The 23,496-nt window shown below is 42.0% G+C and overlaps 1 protein-coding gene across 6 annotated transcripts in view; it reads left to right on the top strand.

Annotated features, from left to right (window-relative positions):
- The window catches only part of KDM1B (lysine demethylase 1B), a 43,555-nt gene extending 24,377 nt beyond the window's left edge, over positions 1–19,178 (top strand). For 4 of the 6 annotated variants that reach the window (XM_086370121.1, XM_086370123.1, XM_086370120.1 and 1 more), the window contains 10 exons: positions 1,879–2,016; positions 2,911–3,082; positions 5,877–6,004; positions 7,130–7,261; positions 7,854–7,928; positions 9,971–10,087; positions 11,046–11,171; positions 12,107–12,229; positions 14,169–14,321; positions 17,265–19,178. In XM_086370121.1, coding sequence (XP_086226247.1) covers positions 1,879–2,016; positions 2,911–3,082; positions 5,877–6,004; positions 7,130–7,261; positions 7,854–7,928; positions 9,971–10,087; positions 11,046–11,171; positions 12,107–12,229; positions 14,169–14,321; positions 17,265–17,348 — 1,248 coding nt within the window. In that variant the 3' untranslated portion in view covers positions 17,349–19,178. The remainder of the gene's footprint in view (positions 1–1,878; positions 2,017–2,910; positions 3,083–5,876; positions 6,005–7,129; positions 7,262–7,853; positions 7,929–9,970; positions 10,088–11,045; positions 11,172–12,106; positions 12,230–14,168; positions 14,322–17,264) is intronic. The other 2 variants (XM_086370124.1, XM_086370126.1) reach the window with 1 other exon arrangement.
- The last annotated feature ends 4,318 nt before the right edge of the window (positions 19,179–23,496 follow it).

Genomic DNA, 23,496 nt, shown 5'->3' with positions numbered 1-23,496 from the left:
TGAGTATCAGCCATAATTATACATATATATTCCCTCCCTCTTGACCTCTGTTCCCCCCCATCCCTAGGTCATCACAACAAACCTAACTGGGCTCCTTGTGTTAAATAGCAGCTTCCCACTAGCTAGCTATATTATTTCTTTTTATCTAGTGTGTTGCCTTATTCTACTTGTTAAAAATTAGCCGAAATAGAGTCGATTACAAAAAAATTGTGCAATTCAGTGTCTAATTTCCATTAGATTCATTCAAGTCTCCCAGATTTCTGGGACTTCCTAGGTCTGACTCATTTCTCCATTTTTTAAAAACTTGTTTTGCAAGGACTTTGGTTTTCCATTAAACCAAACGTGAAAATCAATTTGGTAGAATTGAATTAGTCTTTCGCTGTGCTCTGTGTGGCTAAAAGAATCAACATTTTTCACAGCATCTTCTGTGCTGGCGGAGTTTCAGAAATGAGAAAGTTTTCAGTGGTTATGCCTCAGAGGTTTTCCTTTTGGTGGAATGCAAGATCTACATCTTGGATTCTATATATACTACTGACAAAAACGGGAGAATCTGAGTTGAGTTTATAGGAAGTGTGTTTGCATTTCAAAATATTGTCTAAGAGGTATTAAGCAGTGAGGTATTTTAATTGGCCATATGTATATTTCAGCAATAGATATTAGGACCAAGGTTTCTTGTTTTTTGCTTGGGAAATTCACATTATGTTACAGGGAAAGTTATTCCTGAAAAAAACTGTATGTATACATATATATTTATATATATAACTGAATCACTTTATGGTACACCAGAAGCATTGTAAGTCAACTATATCTCGATTAAAAAAAAAGTTATTTCTAGCCAAAGTCAGGGGAGGATTTTAGCATTCAGCCTTCCTCTTATAAATGAAAAAAGAAACTAGATGGATGGTTCTGGGTTCATCTGAAGTCAGAAAGAAGGTGGAGAGTCACGAGTTGTAGCCTTTCTAGTTGGAGGAAATGAGTTTAGGTCCGAGGAAGAAGAATATTCAAGAGACCTCTATTGTTCTCCCCTTTCTCTGGGGAAACACCCCTCCTGGTTAGGAAATAGATTCCTCTGAGTACCCTCAGAGATGCTTAGCTCGGGGAGCCTCCTGGAGCCATCAGAAGGAGTGCTCCTAGGGCTCCAGAAGCGAAAGGACTGAAGAGGCTTCCCATTTTCAGCTTCTACAACCAAGGGCAGGGTCACTGTCTGAGGCACAGGGCTATCCACCTGAGAGCAGCTCCCCTGCCTCCAGCATCAGAAGTTTGGAAGAGATAAAGTAGTCTGGCTGTGGGACCAGTCTGTGCTGGCCAAGCCCACGGGGTCGTGCTTAGAATCACATGTGATTTTTTTTCGTCTGTTTTGCAAATACATTCATTTGTGTCATAGATTCCACATATAAGTGATGTCATATGGTATTTGTCTTTCTCTTTCTGACTTACTTCACTTAGTATGATCATCTCTAGGTCCATCCATGCTGGTGCGAATGGCATTATTTTGTTCTTTTTTTGCGGCTGAATAGTATTCCAGTGTGTGTGTGTGTGTGTGTGTGTGTGTACATATACACACACCGCATCTTCTTTTTCCATTCATCTGTCGATGGCCACTTGGGCTGTTTCCACATCTTGGCTATTGTGAATGGTGCTGCTGTGGACATGGGGATGCGTGTATCTTTTTGAATTATAATTTTGTCCAGAGAGACGCCCAGGAATGGAATTGCTGGATCCTTGACACACTGCCCTCTTTCTAAAGTCGTTGTTCTAATAATATGGTAATATATTACCTAGATGCAAAACTCGACTTACTGTGTCACTTTACCTTTGTACTGCATTTGGGATGACTGTTCCATCTTCTTCAGCTTCTCCGATCATCTGTCTTTTTAGGTGACTGTCCTGGAGGCCAAAGACAGAATCGGAGGCCGAGTATGGGATGATAAGTCTTTCACAGGCGTCACGGTGGGACGAGGAGCCCAGATTGTCAACGGCTGTGTTAACAACCCAGTAGCACTCATGTGTGAACAAGTGAGTTTCTTTAAGATTTGTACTGTAGATGAACAAAAGATGGTCTCAGTTTGCTTGTGTGCAGTATTAATATGCCTCTAGATAACATGTAATAAACGCAGAATGATTTGTTGCCCCTCATTCCCTCTGAAAAGTAAATAAGAACAAGTACAATCTTCCTTTCTCTGAAGGTGGAACTGGAAAACTTAATCCCCCTTCCCTCCCCGCCCCCCCAGTCTGTAATTATATTTGTGTGTTAATTTGCAGGCCACTTAATTAGCTTATTGCTGTAGGGTTGCCAGATTAAGCAAACAAAAATACAGAATGCCAATTTAAATTTGACTTTCAGATAAACACCAATAATTTTTTTGATATAAGTATGTCCCAGTATCACATGGAATGTTTTGCATGCACTATTTGGGACCTATTTATACTTAAAAAAAAAAAAAGTATTCATTGTTTATCTGAGAATTAACTGGGCTTCCTGTCTCTTGTTGGGCAACCCTACCTGATTTCTTTGAAGACCAAGGCTTTTTGTGAACTATTGACTGACGGTCAGTTCAGCCTCAACTTCTATGAGTGTCTGTGCGTTTGTGTGCTCTTTCCCGTGAGATCCCACAGAGGAGAGAGGGTGTCAGAGCAGGGAGGGGCGGTGCGCAGCACTAGCGTCTGAAGCATGGATAAATCTTGGTGGAGGGCATGGCCCGGAAGCAGTTGTTGGCGCCCCCCCCATTCTCCAGTGCCATGCTGGTTTTTCACTGCCTTCCTTTGTGGTCATGACCTGATCAACCTGTATTTTTGAGAGATCCTGACTGACCCTTTGCTCCCCGAGAGCTCTGTCTGATTGCAGCTTAGAACCTGTACCTATTTTTTCCAGGGAAAACTTTTCACCTTCTTATTCTTATTATTTTGAAGCTTGGCATCAGCATGCATAAGTTTGGAGAAAGATGTGACTTAATTCAGGAAGGTGGAAGAATAACTGACCCCACTATTGACAAGCGCATGGATTTTCATTTTAATGCTCTCTTGGATGTGGTCTCTGAGTGGAGGAAGGATAAGACTCAGCTCCAAGATGTCCCTTTAGGAGGTATGGGGAGAATGGTGTTCTGATTGTTCCATCTGAGTCTCATTCTAACCTAAGCTTGATCAGCGGTAGCATCATTCATCCACAAGCCTGGGTGGACCCAATGAGAATAGTCCTTTGGAGCATCCCTTTTGGACTGGCCATTCCACAAAGGGGAGCTAAACTGCTTCAGGGACCTTTAGATGTGTGTGTGTGCATGCGTGCACACATACAGCTTACTTCACACAATAGCCAATGTTTAAAAAAAAATCACATAAATGTTTAATTTTCAATTTCCCAGAAGAGCTTGCTTTTAAGAAAGCATGTGATAAGCTCTATGTGAATAACTAGCCACCATATAACGACTTTTCTAGATAAGAGTTTCAATGTGCCAGGATTTCTTTTCCTTTTTCAGACAGGTTAAGATTTTTTTTATATATATATTTTGTTTAAGAATGCAAGACTCTGTATTATAATTTAAGAATTTTAATCCAAAACTTTCAGGCTTTGGTACCAAATGGACCATATTCACCACAACCCCCTAGAAAACCTAACAGTAACAGCTCATTTCCCTGAGGGGGCCAGCTGAGATCTTACTATATTGCTGCTTAAATTGATATTTATTTAACCTATGATTTCATGACCTGAATGTATTCATTTGTAATTCTCGGGAGCATACTGGACTCTTACATTGTGAGCATTTTAACTCAACTGTCAGGGTGTTAATTGGCTTCAGCTTTGTGTTTCTGTGTGAGGGTTCTGGCATACGCTCCATCTCTGTTCCGGGTAAATTTCTCAGCAGGGATTGTCTGTCTCTTCTTTTAATCCTCTTGTCCCACCCCACCCGCCATGACCTCAATACTTCACCTCTGAGACCCACCCACTTTCTAACTGCCCTTAGTAAAAGTGTTGACAGACAAACCATAACAGAACATTTTTAGAAACGTCCTGGGGTTGACTGGGATCATTTAGCCAAATGTGGTAGTGTCCAGACCAAGTGGCAAGTTGTTGAATTTTCTGGAAGACAGCGACTAGGCAGACTCGCAGGATGTTCTCAGAATTTGGTTAGTGTTTGTGTGATAGTTGCTGGGCGGCGTTCTCTTTACGATTCTTTCAGGGTCATCATCTACAGAAATTAACAATGTTATTTTGGCTTTACTTAAAACGAGTTATTACGGAAGGGCCAACAATATTTACTCTATAAGTAGTTGTTTTATCATAGTGATATATTTTTTTGAAAAGCTTTAGTAATAATGCCCCCGTCTCTACATGAGGTTACATTAGAGCCTGCCTAGTGGTATCTCAGCTGTCTGAGCTCTCACCTTATTAGACTTAGCTCAAAAGACAAAAGTATAAGTAGTTAGAAGCTAGAGTGAATTTCACAAAGCAGATGGACTAACGCTTTAAAATGTTATTTACGTAGAAATCACATTAAGGCTTCTCTCAGCCTGCTTCTACTTTAATTTTATGTACTATTTTAGCAATCTTGGTGCTTCCCACACCTTTACAAAACCTAAAGGAAAACAAAACTGCATGGCGGGAGACAAGGATGGGATTGGTATGAGACGGTACTGAAACTGGAAAAAACCCAGAGGTCTAGGAACAAGATCATAGCACAAAGATGCCGTGGACGTCTCCATACAGCAGTCTAGCGTGAGAATGGAACATATTCTGGAGAAGGGAATGGCAACCCACTCCAGTATTCTTGCTGCCACCCCCTGCCAAAAAAAAAAAGTGGTTCAAAGAATGGAACATGTTAATGAGAACTTTCAGTTGTCGAAAAAAAAGTTAACTGGTACGAAGTTCTGTTTCTAGTCAAGCATGTGCAGAATACCTTATAGAAGCTTTGAGTCTGCCGTGTCTCCGCTGGATGGTTGTCATCACTGGGAACATTATAAAGAAGTCATTTTTGCTGAGATATTTGTCAGGCACAAGCCTTTTCCTCCTCCACCTCCCCTCAAAAGGAATCTAAGACAATCATCGGAATGATAACACAAGGATGTGTATATGTAGTTGAAAGTTCTAGTTGAATGGGATAGATAAGTGCTGGGGGTTGATAAGCAAGGGAGTGATTCCTGAGGCTGGCAGTGACCAGGTGATGCTGGTCTATAAAGGATGGATGGGACCGGGGTGCGGGGGGAGGGCATTCCAGAGGAGAAGCATGGTAGTAGCAGATGTTGCAGGGTTGGCATTTACCAGGAAAAGATTGAGTGAGTGGGCAGGTGGGGTTTGCTGTCTTTGGAAAGGCTAAAAATGTGCTCACTCTGTCTGGCTGTGGGTTTTGGAATTTATTACATAGGCAATGGAGAACCAGTAATTAAAGGTGTTGAGCTAGAGAGTTGCCTTTGTGAAAGTCCATGGTGGAATATTTGGAATGTTTGCAAGAGATGATAGCCAGTCATCAGTCTGTGATAGATCTTTTGGTCGAGGTGAGCTGTTATAAGAACTTGACTTTAAGGTGGTGCAGTAGCGGAAAGGGAATGGGAGTTCTCTCTCTGTATTTATATATACGGAGGTTACTTTTCCTTTATCTCAAGCAAAAGAAAAAATTGGTTCTCCACTAAGCAGAAGTGAAACAGGGTTGAAGACACAGGGCCCTCATAGCTTCGTGCCCCATTAAGATATGCTTTTCCTTCCTGAGAGAAACCAACCTTGTCAAGACATTTACCCTTTCCCCCGGGACTACCTGGGAAAGATCTTCCAAAGTTTGGGGCCTTGCGGGTTGAAGGAGGTGGAGTGCAAAGGATAAGGAATTGGACCATAATGTCCAAACTGTTTTTTTTTTTTTTTTTCCTGCTTTGCTCCATTCCCATTGCAGAAAAGATAGAGGAGATCTACAAAGCTTTTATCAAAGAGTCTGGAATCCAGTTCAGTGAGCTGGAGGAGCAGGTGCTTCAGTTCCATCTCAGCAACCTGGAATATGCCTGTGGCAGCAACCTCCATCAGGTGGGCTTGGAACATGCTTGTTTCTCTGTGTGCATGTTTACATATCGAAATGTTGAGCCCGCGATGGTCTGGATAACGGGGATCAATGGGTCTGCCGCTTAAAAGTCCCAGAACCACAGCTTTAGAGTATACAAATCCCATGGTGGTTTTGAAACAAATTCTTTAAAGCAGGAGAACCTTTAAAGAAGCATTGTTTCTGCAAATAATGACTGTGAAGATGCTCATGCTATAAACCTGAACACAGGCAGGCTTTGTGCTGAGGGGCAGGGGTCACAGGCTTGTGTCTGTCCACTGTCCTCTTCAGGGGGCCCTCAAGGCGTGCCTGTGCAACCGGGAGCTGAAAACACTGCTCTTAAGAAGCCAGAATAGAGCATCTTTGCACTTAGGATCTGTTTGTCTTGCTAAAATAAATTTAAAATTGCCTAGGTCAGGAAGATCCCCTAGAGAAGGAAATGGCTACCCACTCCAGTGTTCTTGTGTGGAGAATTACATAGAGCCTGGCATTGCAAAGAGTTGGACACGACTGAACAACTAACTTTCACTTTTCCATTCATGTCACCAACTCTGATCATATGACTTGGATATGCTGCACGTTGAATCACGGTTCTGTAGCTGATCCCCAACTTAATTATCCTCTTTGGTAGGGGTGGGCGAGGGACAACAACTGATGTTTGCATTCAGTGATTCTTTGCAATTGGAATAACACTTTTCCAAAATCATGCTGCATTTCAGCTTCTATGGAATTTCCATGTCGAAGACATCTAGGTGGCATATTTCTATATGGAGTTGACCAGATGTGGGTCTCCTCTCATGGAATTCTCCCTTTCCAGTGTTGTTGATGTATAATACATCTTTTTGTCAGGGAGTGGTACCCATGGCCAAATCATATGTACCTTTTGTTCTAAAATAAGCTTTCCTGTGCATTACTGAGAAATTTCCTTCCCCTGGCAGCAGTATCCACCTGGCTCCGGCTGCTCGTCCATCAGCCCCGCTCCCTTCCTATTTCACCCTCTGTCCTCCTGCCTGGGATGGCTTTCCCCACCCTGGGTTCCTCTTCTCGTGCCTTAGGTGCAGGCCACAGGTTTTCCACCATCTTGTTTTCCAACCTCTCCTGGTGTTTCCCAGGTGTCTGCTCGCTCCTGGGACCACAATGAATTCTTCGCCCAGTTCGCTGGTGACCACACCCTCCTCACTCCCGGATACTCCGTCATCTTAGAAAAACTGGCTGAGGGACTGGACATCCGGCTCAGGTCTCCCGTGAGTGTCCACAGCGGTGGGTGGCTCAGGTTTGGTGGTGTTTGGCGCATGTGAAGTTTGGGATTTGTAGATTACATGGCAGACAGGCGCCTGCTTTGATGTCCAGCCAGTCTCTGCAGGTACTTTTGATACTGTGATCAGTTGCATTATCCTTGTCGGTTAGGTCACTGCTGTTGTTGGAAACAATAGTGACTGAGATGCACTGTTATTAATAATCAAGCGTTCGGGTTGCTCACCACCTCCCTGATCCAGCATGGTTCTTTTCACACTTAAATTTTCCCTTCAGATATACATTTCTATGAAATCATATTGTACATGGTTATAACTATAGAGGCAATTACATATATATGTCTGTATTTCACCTTACATGATGTTATAAAGATTTTTCCATATTCTGACATAATGTTTATAAATTTTAATGACTGAGTGAGAGTTCCCTGAAGGAAGTGATAACTGTTTAGTTCTTCGAATGCCAGGAAGTGGTTCCCCATAGCCTTGGAAATGTAAACTCCCATCATCAAAGAATTGGAGAGGACCCCAGATCGTGTGGTTCCATCCCTCATTGTTTTCCATGATTGCTTTTCTTGAGCAGGTACAGAGTATTGACTATTCTGGAGATGAAGTGCAAGTTACCACTACCAGTGGAGCAGTGTGTACAGCACAGAAGGTAAGCGCTGTGCGAGCACTGCGTGCTGCCAGGGGCCTGGGAGTGAGGGAGACCAGGCTTTTCCACCCAGCAGTTTGCCTCTAGCCATCTCCCTGGAACCTTATTTGACCTCTGCAGAATTCTGTATCTCCTCTAGTTGTGTGTGGATGTACACATCAGATTTAATTCTTTGACCAGCATATAGATTCATGGCAGATGGAATTCTGGGTACTGCTGCATTAGTTCTGAGAGTTGAACAAGGAAAGAAATTCTTTGGCCAAATAAGTTTGTAAAGTATGATATATGAGTCTATGTTTCGGGTTAAATAAGAGCATTTTAAAGGCTCTGAGAAGTCCTGCATTTTAGCAACCTCTTTAACTTTGTGTAATTCAGTGGTTTCTAAGTGGGTGGTGTCTTTGTTTTTGTACCACAGAACCTTTTTTCAGGTCGAGAACACTCTGTGTTTTTGTCTTGAAACTGGCAGAAGTACTTTTATGTCATTTGAATTTTTTGTAAACAGCTTTAGTAGACGGTCTGTGAAAGGTGCTGTAATGTAATAAATGAAATCACATTGAGATTTCTGTAGTGTTGGAAAACAAAGTATTGGGGGTGGAGGGGGCTTAATAAACCCCATCGATTTATTTAATTATGTCTGAAGTGTTTACCAAAAAGTGTAACTGATGAACTACCACTAGTTCCTAGATTAGCTGTGTTTTATGCTTTTTCAGTTAACTAAAAATATTTCATTTGCATGTCAAATGGGAAAGAAATAGTGTATAATTCTAGGGGGGATGGATAATTCTTCATATTGTTCCTGCCATTAACTAGCTAGGTAGTGAGTATTGGTCATATAGACTTTGGACTAGCAGTAGTTCTCAGCCCTGGCTGTACTTCTGAATCACCTATGGTGCTGGTTTAGTCACTAAGTCATGTCTGACTCTTTGCGACCCCATGGACTGTAACCCACAAGGCTCCTCTGTCCATGGGATTTTCCAGGCAAGAATACTGGAATGGGTTGTCATTTCCTTCTCTGGGTAGAATCTCCTGGGAGGTGCTTAACAGAAAGGTTACAGAGCCCCACCCCACGTAGGTTCTTGCTGAACTCGTCTGGTCATGTTTTTAAAGCTTCCCAGGTGATTCCAACATGTGACCAGAGTTGAAAACCACTTGTCAGTAGCATCCATATTTGTGATTCCCCAGGTGAGAATCAGGCCAATATCTAATATTCCTCCTAATGGTAAAAAAATTTTTTAAATACTACCTTATAAAATTGTAGGCTTCTCTTGTGGCTGAAGCTGAAACTCCAGTACTTTGGCCAGCTCATGCGAAGAGCTGACTCATTGGAAAAGACTGATGCTGGGAGGGATTGGGGGCAGGAGAAGGGGACGACAGAGGATGAGATGGCTGGATGACATCACTGACTCGATGGACATGAGTTTGAGTGAACTCTGGGAGTTGGTGATGGACAGGGAGGCCTGGCGTGCTGCGATTCATGGGGTCGCAAAGAGTCAGACATGACTGAGCGACTGAACTGAACTGAAGTTGTGGCTCAGATGGTAGAGAGTCTGTCTGCAAAGCAGGAGACCTGGGTTTAATCCCTGGATCGGGAAGATCCCCTGGAGAAGGGCATGACAACCCGCCACAGTATTCTTATCTGGAGAATCCCATGGACAGAGAAGCCTGGTGGGCTACAGTTCATGGGGTCGCGTAGACTCAGACCTGACTGAGTGACTGACACTCACAGGCCTTATAAAACTGCAAGTCAGCTCGCGGCTCAGGACAACACGCTAGGTGTACTAACCCCGCTGTGTCACCCTCTGCCTGACCCTGACCCGGCCCATTTACTCTTTTTCTTTGTATTCTGGCTTTTAGAGAAATTAGAGTTTCAGGCTGTGATTCAAAAAGCCTGCTCTGACATGACGAAAGCAGATACTTTTAGTAGTCAGCACGCATCACACAGTTTCAATTGGACGTTACCCAGCGTATAAGTGAAAGATTTCCAGCCCAACAGGGTACATTGATAAACACTTGACAGACTGTAAATGGTTCATTATCTCCCACAGGTGTTAGTCACTGTACCACTGGCTTTACTGCAGAAAGGTGCCATTCAGTTTAACCCACCGTTGTCAGACAAGAAGATGAAGGCCATCAACAGCTTAGGAGCAGGCATCATTGAAAAGGTGACTGAATTACGTAAGCCTGGAAACTGGAGAGATGAGTATCAGATGACAGGGATCCCCAAACTTCTGGTATTGGGAAATAGGTGATTTTTGAATCCACATCACATTCGAAGACTTCCTTTTCCTTTGAGTAATTGTTCCTGAAGAGTACAGAAGGATATCATCAAAACAAAAAGAGCAGAGTGGACGGAGCTCTGCAAGTTTTGATTCAGGAGAAAGACTTTTCATTATTCAGGGTTTGAACTGGGTATATAAATAGGCAATTCTTTTTTTTTTGTCCTGCTTTCCATATCTACCCTTCACTAGTAGTAGTAGTAATAGTAGTTTAGTCGCTAAGTCATGTCTGACTCTTGCCACCCCCATGGACTATAGCCTACCAGACTCCTCTGTCCATGGGATTCTCCAGGCAAGAATACTGGAGTGGGTTGCCATTTCCTTCTCCAGGGGTTCTTCCTGACCCAGAGATGAAATCTGGGTCTCTTGCACTGCAGGCAGATTCTTTACCAACTGAGCTACCAGGGAACCCCTCATACCCTTCACTGATTAGCCCCAATGAGGAGAGTGTTTCTACTTTCTTTGCCTTGAAAAACTGTATTAGCAGAATCTGCCAGTGCTGCAGTAGGTACCAGCAGACTTATGAGTAGTAAGACTTTTATCTCCTGAACATAAGCTTCAAGACTAAGTCTCAGCAGTGCTCTGCATCTTCGGATTAGCCTAGAGGTTGTCAGTGGGTCCCACCATTATCCGTGGGAGGACAGGACTGAATAGCATTAAAAACATGTTCACAGAGAGAACAAAGGATAGAAGAATGGAAAGGGAGTATGTTTGAGTTTTTTGGAACATCTTTTTTTTTTTTTTTTAACAAGTATTTAAGAGCTATGGGTGGCTTCTTAGCGATTGCCACACTTTTGATTTCAGTGAACTCTTAATAACCACCTTTCTCTTGCTTGCTTTCCAGATTGCCTTGCAATTTCCTTATAGGTTTTGGGACAGTAAAGTTCAAGGGGCCGACTTTTTTGGTCACGTTCCTCCTAGTGCCAGCAAGCGAGGGCTTTTTGCCGTGTTCTATGACATGGATCCCCAGGTAAAGTCATGGGTGTTAGAACGTGGCTTGAATTCCCTTGTTAACAGTTTAGAATTTGATTTGGTAATTACCCCCATGTCAAGCCCAGGAGCTAATGGACATTGTGGACACTCTGGATGTCTGTTTGTATGCTGGGGGGACACTTGCAGGGCATGTTTTCCTATAGGAAAGGAGCCCCTGTATCTCTCATATTTTCTTAAAGGACTAATGTTGGTCCCTGGTAAATGAATTCATTGCCATGGAAGTGGAAGAATTCTTCCGAATTCCTCTTAGGGAGAGTTGGTGATAGCACAGTAATGAATGGTACTTGAAATATACTCCCCAAGGGTCCTCTGGAGGGGAGAGGGGCAGGTATGATTGGCCCACATGAGGGCGGATCTGGGATTCACTGGACGTGATTGGTTGGGGGAGGACCCAGGACCACCTGGGCTTGAACGTGATGGTTGTGCTGATGTCCTGCCAAAGCTTCACAGTTGTTTTTCCTCGGGCCCGTTTGTCCCAAGACACTATCTTCAGAAGTTCCACATGGGAGCCAAGAGCAGAATGTCCTTACTATTCAAGAAGGGGTTTTTTCCCCCCATTATTTTATGTGCAGAGTTCCCTTCTCAGTCACATTCCATTTCTTCTAAAAGTTCTTAGAAGGGAAAAGCCAAGAGAATCCGGGGGTTTGATATGTAGGTGACTTCTGGAGTTTTTCCAGCAGGGAACAATAAAATGCATAAATGAAGGGGGGTGGCCCGGGCCACAGGACAGTAGGAAATGATGATCTGTGACTTGTGAGGATGAGGGCCAAAAGGTCATTTGGGTTTTTGCACGAGACCAGATGGTAACACCCGAATGAACTTTTTGGCCAACCCAGTGCTTAGACCCGAGCATCTGGAGACTTGGGTCCTCAAAGCCCGGCCTGTAAAGTGCTTTTCCCGTCACATGTCCAGAAGCAGCACAGCGTGCTGATGTCGGTGATTGCGGGAGAGGCGGTGGCGGCCGTCAGGAGCCTGGAGGACAAGCAGGTGCTGCAGCAGTGCATGGCCACCCTGCGTGAGCTCTTCAAGGAGCAGGTCAGACACACGCCCTTTGAAAAGAGAAAAACACGCTTGCCACTGACTTCCCGTGCTCTTCAGAGTGGCACGGACCCAAAGCAAGTCTGTTCCTACCGAGCACGAAGGGGCTCAGGGCCATGGGCCACAGTCTTCCTCTCTCTCTTTTAATATCCAAGTGTTAATTGCTTGGCTGTGTCCAACCCTTTGCGACCCCATGGACTGTAGCCTGCTAGGCTCCTCTGTCCATGGAATGGGTTGCTGTGCCCTCCTCCAGGGGATCTTCCTGACCCCGGGATTGAACCTGAGTCTCCCACATTGCAGGCAGGTTCTTTACCATCTATCTGAGTCACCAGGGAGGCCCCAACTTTCCTCTTAGGCATTAGTTTACTCGGGCCACCATGACAGACTGCCCCAGACTGGGTAGTCCAAGCAGCAAAAATTCATTGTCTCACAATTAAGGAGGCTAGACACCAGATTGAGGGGTTGGGGAGGGGAAGTTGGTTTCTCCTGAGGCCTCCCGCCTTGGCTCACAGAAGGCTGCTTCCCCCGTGTCCTTGCGTGGTCTCGCCTCTGTCCATGTTGTCTGTGTTCAAATCCTCTCTTCTTAGAAGGGCACTTGGCATCCTGGATTAAGGCCCACCTGAATGACCTCATCAAAGTCCTATCTCCAATAGAGTTGCTTTCTGAGGTCCTGCGGGTTAGGGTTTCATCATCTGAATTTGAGTAGGGGGACACAGTGAGGCTCATAATAGTACCCCATTCCTCCTTTTACATTCTCTTCCTTTTTTTCCTCATATCATGCACACCCCCTTTCTCTCCTCAAGAGGGAAGACTCAGCATTTTCCACAGATCCTCTATTTGGGTATCCTGTTCCCAAACCTCGCAAGCTTTGACAGTTTTCCATTCAAAGGGACCTTGGCCAGAATTTTCTTGCACCCCCCCCACTGCTAGTCTCTTTCCCTTTTCTCCAAGAAGCTCAAGGTACTTTCTACTCTCCAGTTTACTAAATCTCACCGTCTCTGGAGATTTATAAATGGCACGATGTATATCCTTTCCCGATAAAGGAGCAGAAGTAGAAAGAAGAGAAATGACGCAGAACATAACGTACATTAGAAAGAGGGGGGCCCTCGGGGTACTGCTTATTTTACATGGTGCAAGTCTCTCTCAAAATAGTCCCTCGCCTGGGACTTTTGTCTCATTCGTTTTCAAATCAGTTATTTGGAACTTAGCACACAGTTTGCACAGAAATCTGTTTCATGGTGGCGCTTGGCAGGGGTCAGCCTACAGAATTATCTGAAACATGACCGGTGTAGCTGTTCTGTGGAGAAGCCTGTTGAGAATTCCAGTCAGAGGTCCTCAGACCCTGCCCGTCCCTCTCCTCCTCTGGTCCAGCGTGTTCCAGGTGATGAGAAGGGGAATGTGTGTGTGTTAGTCGCTCAGTCATGTCCGACTCTTGGCGACCCCATGGACTGTAGCCCGCCAGGCTCCTCTGTCCATGGATTTCTCCAGGCAAGAATACTGGAGTGGGCTGCCATGCCCTCCTTCAGGGGATCTTCCCAACCCAGGGACCGAACCTGGGTCTCCTGCATTGGTAGGCAGATTCTTTACTGTCTGAGCCTCCAGGGAAGCCCCAGGGAAGAGGAATGCCTGGACTCTTAGCCTTTGGTGATGACCCCTGGTAGGTGGGGAAATTGTCTCTGGCAGAAGGACAAGGTGTTGAAGTAAGGAGACATGTGGGTGTTGGGCAAAGTCAGAAAGACGGGGCAGTGACAAAGGAAGAGACACAGATACGGAGGCTTGGGCAGAGCAACAGGCGGGCAGGAGGGTCATATGGGAACTGCTGTCCCAGAATGCCACAGGGATTAACTCACTTTCCGGATGGAGGGAGGGCTGTAATTTTAGAACGGTTGGGTTGCAACCAGTCCAAGTCCCTTCCGATCCCTTCTGCTTGACACAGGAGGTCCCAGATCCCACCAAGTACTTTGTCACCCGCTGGAGCACGGACCCCTGGATCCAGATGGCCTACAGCTTCGTGAAGACGGGGGGCAGCGGGGAGGCCTACGACATCCTTGCTGAGGAAATACAAGGAACCGTCTTTTTTGCTGGCGAGGTGGGTTTCGTCACTCTGACCCTGACTGCTTTCATTTGGATCACTTGCTTTTAGCGGAACTGGTCTGCGTTCAGAGTTTAAAAGCAACGTCAAATACCTTCAAGTCTTGTGGCAACGACGGCAGGTACCCTGACAATATCCTCCTCAAATTCCCCGAGCAGCCATTTTTAACTCTTTTTGCTGTTTTCTTCTGGAGTTTACTTCATGTCTTAAGATTTTTACATTGTTGTCTTTGGATTTAAGAAGACAAGACATTACCTCCAGACTTCCTGTCAGGTTAAAGACTTAGCCTGTTTCATCTCTTCCCTGTTTACTTCACAATTTAATTTTAAATTAGTGTCAGTGCTTATGTGATGTGGTTGCTTACTGCTGAGCCAGGAAGGCCACCGCCGATTCTTTTCTTACACAGCTGTTTCCTCTTCAGTCATAGTAGCCTCTTCTTCCGTTAGCTTAACTCTTTTTATGCTGCTGCTGAGTCGCTTCAGTTGCGTCTGACTCTCTGCAACCCCAGAGACAGCCGCCCACCAAGCTTCCCCGTCCCTGGGATTCTCCAGGCAAGAACACTGGAGTGGGTTGCCATTTCCTTCTCCAGTGCATGCATGCATGTTAAGTTGCTTCAGTCATGTCTGACTCTGTGCAACCCCATGGACAGCAGCCCATCAGGCTCCTCTTGTCTATGGAATTCTCCAGGCAAGAATACCGGAGTGGGTTGCCATTTCCTTCTTCATAACTCTTTTTATACCACTTCTTAAGCCTCCCCACTTTTTTCTGTTGTTGTTGAGCCATGCCTGGGAATCTTAATTCCCCAACCAGGGAGCCAACTCATGCCCCCTGCAGTGGAAACACAGAGTTGCAAAATCCTAACCACTGGACCACCAGGGAAGTTGCAAGCCTCCCCACTTTGTGGACAGCCTGTAGGTTCCCTTCCTTGGAACCCCCTTTCCTGACATCTTCTCTTTGCTGTAGTTTATCTTGGGGACTCCTGCAGATCTGTCCTCCCAGGATTCCTCCTTACCACTTTGCAGGGTTGGGGTTCATACTTCCTAGAACCCTCTTTTCAGTATTTTTTAAAATTATGATAAACAACAACAAAAACAGATTTCTGGGGTTGAATTAGTTTGCTTTTGCTGTTCCCCACCCCCCACCTCTCTGTAGTTCATCAAAATAGAGTAAATTCTCAGCACTCTTTTCATCTGTCTTCATACCCTAATACCGTTTAGGATTATACTGGTCTCCTCGATTCATCTAAAATAGTGTTTTTTAATATTTTCAGGGTTTTTGAATTATTACAAAAGAGTATCATTTTAAAACCAGCTGACTTTGATTTCCTCTTTGGGCTATAAAGCACCAACTTTGTAGGAACAGAACATAATGGTTGCATTCCAGGCCACAAGTGTCAACTGCTTCCAAAAGATGGCCCTAATAGGGCCAAAGGGCCATGAACAGGCTTTAGAAGTTTTGGCTTTTCTTTGCTGCTTTGATACAATTGCTACCTCAGTTGAGTTGCTCAGTTGTGTCCAACTCTTTGCAACCCCATGGCCTGCAGCACACCAAGCTTCCTTGTCCATCACCAACTCCCAGAGTTTACTTAAACTCAAGTCCACTAAGTCAGTCCATCCAAGCATCTCATCCTCTGTCGTCCCCTTTCCTGCCTGCAATCTTTCCCAACATCAGGGTCTTTTACAGTGAGTCAGTTCTTCACATCAGGTGGCCAAAGTATTGGAGTTTCATGTTCGGCATCAGTCCTTTCAATGAATATTCAGGACTGATTTCCTTCAGGATGGACTGGTTGGATCTCCTTACAGTCCAAGGGACTCTCAAGAGTCTTCTCTGGTTACTACCTCATCTTCTTATAAAAGGGCTTCCCCAGTGGTTCAGTGGTAAAGAATTTGCCTGCAATGCAGGACACCTGAGTTCAATTCCTTGTCAGAAAGATACCCTGGAGGAGGGCATGGCACCCACTCCATTATTCTTGCCTAGAGAATCCCATGGACAGAGGAGCTTGAACAGTCAGACATGACTGAAGCGACTACTTCTTAACCCATTTCTTTTGAGGTTTCTATTACTCTGCTACTCTTTTCCCAAGTAATGGTGTTCCCCCCGACCTCCTGATCATCCTCCCACTTTAAAAGTCTGTGGCACCGGGATGTTTTTCCATTTCATGCCAGCTACCAGTTTGGGTGACATGTAACCTAAATTCACATGGAACTTCATCTTTCTTATATTCCCTTTTCTATGACCTACTTGACTACATTTTAGCTACTCTTCTCCCATAATCACATCCCAGATTTTGTCTTGGTTGCATGCGGGCTCAGTCACTTCAGTCACGTCCGACTCTTCGTGACCTCATGGACTATATATGACAGGCTTCTCTGTCCATGGACTTTTCCAGGCAAGAATACCTAACAATGACAGAAAATACCTAATGGTTGTAAATCCAAGCCTAACTTTCCTGTCCTGGTTTGCTTATTCTCTTCCCACTATAACCTCCTTGCAGGTGAGGTTTTCTCTGTTGATAGTCACCTTTTGTCTTTCCCTTCTGTTTGTTAAACTTCTTGTTAATACTCATCCAGCAAAACTCCAGACAAGGATGAACTGATTCACTTCTTGTGCTTGTTTGACTTACCACTGATTGTCTGATGGGAGGGGGCTGTGTCTTACTCATTCTTCTTAACTCCAGTACCTGGCATATATAATACCTTCATGAATGTCACACAGTACTACTTCACACGAGTGCTGACTGTGTAGAATGAATTTGGTGAAACACAGTGAAATAAGCCAGAAATGTTCAGGTGCTGTGATGGGTGAGTCGAGTGTTCTGTGAGCACACAGGAGGGGCAACATTTTAGGAGGATGGGAGAAAAGTGTAAATTCATACTATATTTTGATAGTCATCTAAATTTCTTATACATTATCTCAAATTATAATTTCTTTTTTTAACAGGCAACAAACAGGCATTTCCCACAGACTGTTACAGGGGCATATTTGAGTGGTGTTCGAGAAGCAAGCAAGATTGCAGCATTTTAAATAGAATTTGTCTGGACGCAGCTTTCTTCTGTATCCCAAAGGGAAAGGTTTGAAAAACATGGTTAGACCTCACTTTGATAAAATCAAACAATCCTCTCTAGGTAGCAAAACTTGAATGTTCTAAGGTGGTATGATAATATAAACCAGTTTTTACCATTCTGAAAGCATGGGTTACAAGAATCCTTTTATAAGCACTTATATTTAATAGCATTTTCCATTGGTCTGACTAGTGCTAAATGTTCCAATTTCAGAGTAAGGCAGAATATAACCTTCAGTTAAGACCTTGGATATGATTCTTCCATGGTTAAGAGATTCCCTTGAAATCTGACTTTTTTTTTGGCTGACCAATTTTCACACATTGAAAAACCAAGTCAAGCAGGAATCATTAAAAAAAAAAACAAAGCCATGTACGTCTGTGACAATTTATCAGTATCTTTGCCAATGAGCCTTAAGATTTTTATATAGTTCTAATATTGAGCTTTTACTTAAATTTAGATAGAAATCTCCCCTTTTTGGATACAGTACAAACTCTTCCAAGATAAATAAAACTTCTATTTTATATTGTACGTATTTCCTCCCATTAGGTGTTCAAAAGAAATTTAAATTCAGGTATCTTTTATAATAAAACATATTAGATCTGTGCACTCATTGGCAAAATTTTCGATTCAGCAGTACAGGTGTGGTATCATTGAGAATGGAGAAGAGATTGTGTGGTCTTCGTACTTTAGATGCAGAATATGGCTGTTTTTCTTAAGAGCCATGTTTGTGCAGATGGCACATTTTAAATAGCCTTAACTTTGGCAACCACTAGCATAAGGGTCTTGTCAGAATAATTTAATAAAAGTCTCTCCCTACTGCCTCTTTTTAAAATAACTGATTAAGTCTCTAGGAATATTTTTTATAGAATTATGTTTTCAGTATTCCATAGGCAGGTCCACTGGAAAACTGCAGAAAAATGTGAAATATCCTGGGATAAATATTACACATTTTATAAGCCATATCTTAAAAGCCTGAGAACATAGTAAATATTTACTTTTTCCTTCTTTCACTCATGACAAATAAATACACACTGATTTCAGGGTCTACAGGATGCCCATCTTGCCAAGAAAGTTCAGTTTACAGGTTAGAAATATGGGTAACTTAAGTGCTTTTGTTTTAAAAAGTCTTTGAAGAATTCTTTCAGTATGTTGGTCAGCTTAAAAAAGGACTCAAAATGACTTTGAAACCACTTTTCAAAATATTAGGTATTTTTAAAATTTAAAGTCAGGTTGTAAGTAGAAATTGTATTTTATGCAAAGATTATATGGTGAACTTTAGCAAGAGCTTAGACCCACCTCCCTCCCCAGAAGTATGATACAACTGAAAGGAAGAAAAAAGCAGTAAATTGGTTTCAAAGTTAACAGGAAAAGGTTGATATTTAGGGTTATCTAATGAAAGTCATTGGTACTGATTGGGAAGTATTCTGCTTCACGTGTTTCCTGTATTAAAATGTTTAAATAGCATGTGTCAAGTGATAAATGCAAAACACTTTAAGTTGAAATGGTTCACAGTCCATCATTACTTTGGTTTCTGGGCACTTAAACTTGTATAGTGCTATAAGCAAACAAGAGGGGAGACCTACCTAAATAAAGTACGGTAAACCCTCATTTCCTGTCTCAAGTGACATCACCTAACATTTTGTTCTTTAAGGAGCCACGGTACTTTTTTTTTTCTTGAGTATGTTTTTCACTGCTGCCTGAAGATTTAATAGCAGTGAATATATATGTGTTTCAACTGCAGACTGTGAACAGCTGATTGTGTAAAACTGCTTAATAAAACGTGTTTTTCAAATACACTGTGCACTGTAGTGATGAAAACACACTCCTCAGCAGATACATCTTCACCACAGTGTTTCACACACACCAACTCAATCCCTTCAACCTCCAAACCTCTTTAGACTGTGCAGGTCATAGGCATTACTGTGTATCCTTTTCAAGTGAATGATCACAGATAACTCTGATCAACTTAGTTTTGTGAGAGCACAAGCTCCCCCCACCCCTATTTCTTTGTAATGTATTTTTTCAAAGTAAAAGCGATCAATTACCAGCAATGAGCCCTCCAAATTATATGGGCTACAAGGCTAATGAATCCATTAAAAAAAAATCTCTACTCTGAAATACATGTTAAGATATCAAATGCAAAGAGACAGAGGTGTTGATTTATTGTTTTTATTGACAAGGTTTATAGGAACAAATCAAGTATTTAAAACCAAAGGCCAGTTCTCAAGTCTCATTTAGTTGTTTATTTCAACCTTTCTTTAATGTCTTAATAACTTTATCAAGAAACAAGTCAAACCTGTGAAAATACCTGTTAGCAGTCAACATATTTTTATAAATCTCTACTATGATGCAGATATTTTAAACACTCAATGGTTCATCAAGGGCCTAATTCTCACATAAGCAGCAGTTTTAAAATTCAGATTAATAAGTTCATTAAGACAATCAAAAGACAAAATTAGTCTTATTCAGGAGTGGTCTATGTGTTGATCACCTAGAATCCTGATTGGCCAAAATTTAACACCCCTGATTCTGTGAGTATGTTACGTTTCTTTAACATTTTAAGTCCATCACTTTTGAAAAATACTTTGTCAGATACCCACTACTGTCTACACATTATCATCTTGTGGCATTATAATCGATACTTTCAACCATAATTATAAAGGTAGCCAGGTTTCCTGTAAATACCAGCTTTTTATGTGGGCAAAAGCAGTTAAAAAATCAGTATATTTATTTGAAGCCAAATGTGCTTCTACTTGATCCAGATCCCCCCAATTTTTGAAGTTTTGATGTGTTGATTTTGGTCTACCCTTAATATAAAATGTATCTACAGACACTTGCAGAGTTAACACTAAAACTATAAATTGATGACACTTCGAGGCAAAGCAGAGAACTATCTATTGCTTCAGTGTTTTTTTCACTGAATTCTGACTTTCACTGCTCCGTCATACCTTCTGGTTGAACACTGTCATTTCATAGTTTGTAACTGTAAAGATACCTACTTATATGAGTTTAAAAATTGATCTGCACAAAAGAAATAAAAAAACTTTATATACAACAAATTCGTTTTTAAAAATACAAAAATAACATCTGTCACTCCTGTCATGCTGACAATTTGACATATATATACATGCAGGAGAAAAGTTCCAATTTAGTCATCTGGGCAGCTGAAGCTCATACATTTTTAACATGATGAACACACTGCCACTGGTTTTAACACTGACAGACGTGTATTCAAAATATTTTATCTACTAAATACTGCAACAGTCTCTGCATGTATAAATGCCAATTACCATAGTTTCTGTTCTACTTGATTAGAAGTATGACTTAAGCTAATATTGCGCGCATACACTAAAAACTACAACAGTTCAAGAATCTATAGTCTTATATAAAGAAATCCAAAATGTACAAAATACAACTATAAAAGCAAGGGACAATTACTGTAGCCATGCAAAAATTTAAACTAAAAACTGCATAAAAATGCAATTTAAAACAGCAAACGCAATTCACCTAACACTCAAGATAAAAAGGTCAGCAGGAAGTTCTACCAACAACGCTTGCAAAGATTTAGAAAAGGAAATACATTCTCTTTGCTGGTATAATGGTATATAAATCAGATCTTTAGCTCCATGGGCACAGGTCATCTGTCTCTGTCCTCTTTCTCAAGAAATCAGCTGTAACAAAAGAGAAAACACTTCCTCATACCCAAAATGCAGTATGTGGTACACATAAATCAAAACCTCACTTTACTTTTTAACTTCTACCTTACTACTGTGACCCTGGGAAATCAGCTGGGATCAATAAAAGCCTACAGCTACTGTTGATTTTCTCCTGCCTTTGGTGGACAGAAGGACCGTGTGCTCAAGTGGTCACGTGAGCTCCTTGGAGCTGCCTGCCTGCCCATGTACACTGAGCCCGTATCTCCATCTGAGGCCAAGTTTTGTCACTAATGTTCTATTTTTAAGCTCTAAAATGGGGATGAAAATTACTATCTTCTCCTATCTATTTTGAGGAAATTTTGAGCAACAAATATTTAGTGACATAAATATTTTGAAAAATATGTAGTATTTACACGTAATTTCTTTTGTCTTATTAAGTCCAAAATGATCAAAACTGGAAAAGTTGGATAGTTACCTCTTTAACAGTTGTTTTTATGAACTCTTTTCTTTCAGTTAAGTCATAAGCAGGATAATTTTCATATACCTATAGTGAAAAGGGAAAACAAAAGTAGATTTAAAAATCCAATAACATACTCTCTTTGGATAATGAAATCTGTGCTATGGACAAAGAGGTACATGTAGCTTTGAACAGTACATGCTAACCACCACTGGTTCATTCACCATGTAGAATTCTACAGCAAATGAGTAGTTTTAATAATAGTGTATATAAAGCAGAAAATAAACTAGCGTGCAAATATTTTCAGTGTTTTATATAGTAGGAGTACAGCTGAATTAACAATATACATGCATGAGGAAACCATCTAGAAAGATCTTAGCTAAGTGGATTAAATTCTTTATATTGGTAGGTTACCTGTCAGTCATCTTTTAAAGGTATCCTTTTATTTCTTCTGTTACAGCATCTAATGCATTTATGATTCCTCAACTTCAACTCTGATGAATTTCAGCCTCCACATCACTGCTCCATCCCTTCCCCAAAGCTATCACTGAGATCCAGTTATATCTTTGAGTCCACTCCTAAATTTTTAGCCTTTAGATTTCTCAACCTGATACTTGCTGCTTGGTTTCACAGTGACTCCTGGTCCTGACCTGCCCATATACACCTAGCTGGCTTCACTCCTACTGTACAATTCAAGGTCAGCAAACCTTTTCCGCAGAAAATGTTTCCAGCTTTCCAATGACAGTTTTGGTCACAACTACTCAGCCATGCCACTGCAGCGTAAATGCTTCCATAGGCAATACTCAAAGGAGTGGCTATGGCTGTGGTACAATGGCCCACAGGCTGTATTTTGCCAACCTCTGGGAACATGGTCAATCATTTACATTACTCTAATGGTTTGCCCTTTGTTCTTTCTCTGCAAAACTCCAACCCTTAATTTGTCTAACTACCAATTTTTCTACCGTTAAGTTCTGCAGGAAAATGTAACAAATTTGAAAAGAATGGTCTTTTATCAACTCTACTTGAATAAAGTTAAAAAAAGAATGGTCCTGTTTTAAGTTCGTGGTATTCAACGTCACAGCCTCCCTAGAAATCCCAAGGAGTTCTAATTAGGTCCCCCTTGCATTCTTACCAGCGGCAACTTTATCCCCTTATTTGTGTCCCACACACTTGCTCTCAGTTGAGAAGGCATTACTCTGAATTTCCTCAACTTTCTGACTTGCCTCTTCTCCTCCAATTCATGTGTACAGGATCCATCAACAGTTCTGTCTCTACCTTTGCAGGGACCCATCTCTCAAGGCTCGGGACCTTCAGCTTCTCCTTTCTCACAACTGTCCCTTAGCCGAACACAAGCTTCTACTCTCCCTCCCTGACCTTAAAAAATATTTTATCAGCTTGTATCATTCTCCAATTACTAACACACAAACTTTAACTAATTCACTTTCCTATTAATTCTCAGTCAAAGGGATAACCCTGGCATCTACCATCCTGCAGAACTGCTATTAGGCAAACAATTCTCTCTGCATTTGCGGAGTCCAAAAAACCCTCATGATCTTCTCACCCGACCTCTCCATGTTATTAATAATCCCCTTAGAATTACATAAATGTATTCACAAAGTCATTAAAATGAACACTACTTGTCTTCCTTCAACTTTCCTTTCAGTCTCTTCTCTCAGAGGAGACCAGTTATCAGTTTGCTATTATTCTTCCAGATCTTTAGAACTGAGTTTATATACAAACATATAAACGTGTCAATGGCAATACAGTCTTTCTGTATTTACATAACAGGGAAATACCTGTTTTAAAAACTTGCAAATACCTGGAAGGTTTTTCGATGTTCTTTTGAACTGCTACACAGTATTCCAAAAGTATAGATGTACAGTTTAAACATTTCCCTATTGAAGGCCATTTAGGTTGTTTCTGATTTTTCAGTATTACAGACAGGCTGAACATTATTGAAATCATTTTGTGTAGATGTGACTATGTCTTTAAGATAG

The sequence above is a fragment of the Bos grunniens genome, chromosome 23, assembly GCF_055505025.1.
Source record: "Bos grunniens cultivar Pamir isolate PY7600 chromosome 23, Bosgru_T2T1.0, whole genome shotgun sequence".
NCBI lineage: Eukaryota > Metazoa > Chordata > Mammalia > Artiodactyla > Bovidae > Bos > Bos grunniens.
The sequence above is the reverse complement of the archived record's forward strand: the minus strand, read 5'-3'. Positions and strand labels throughout refer to the sequence as shown.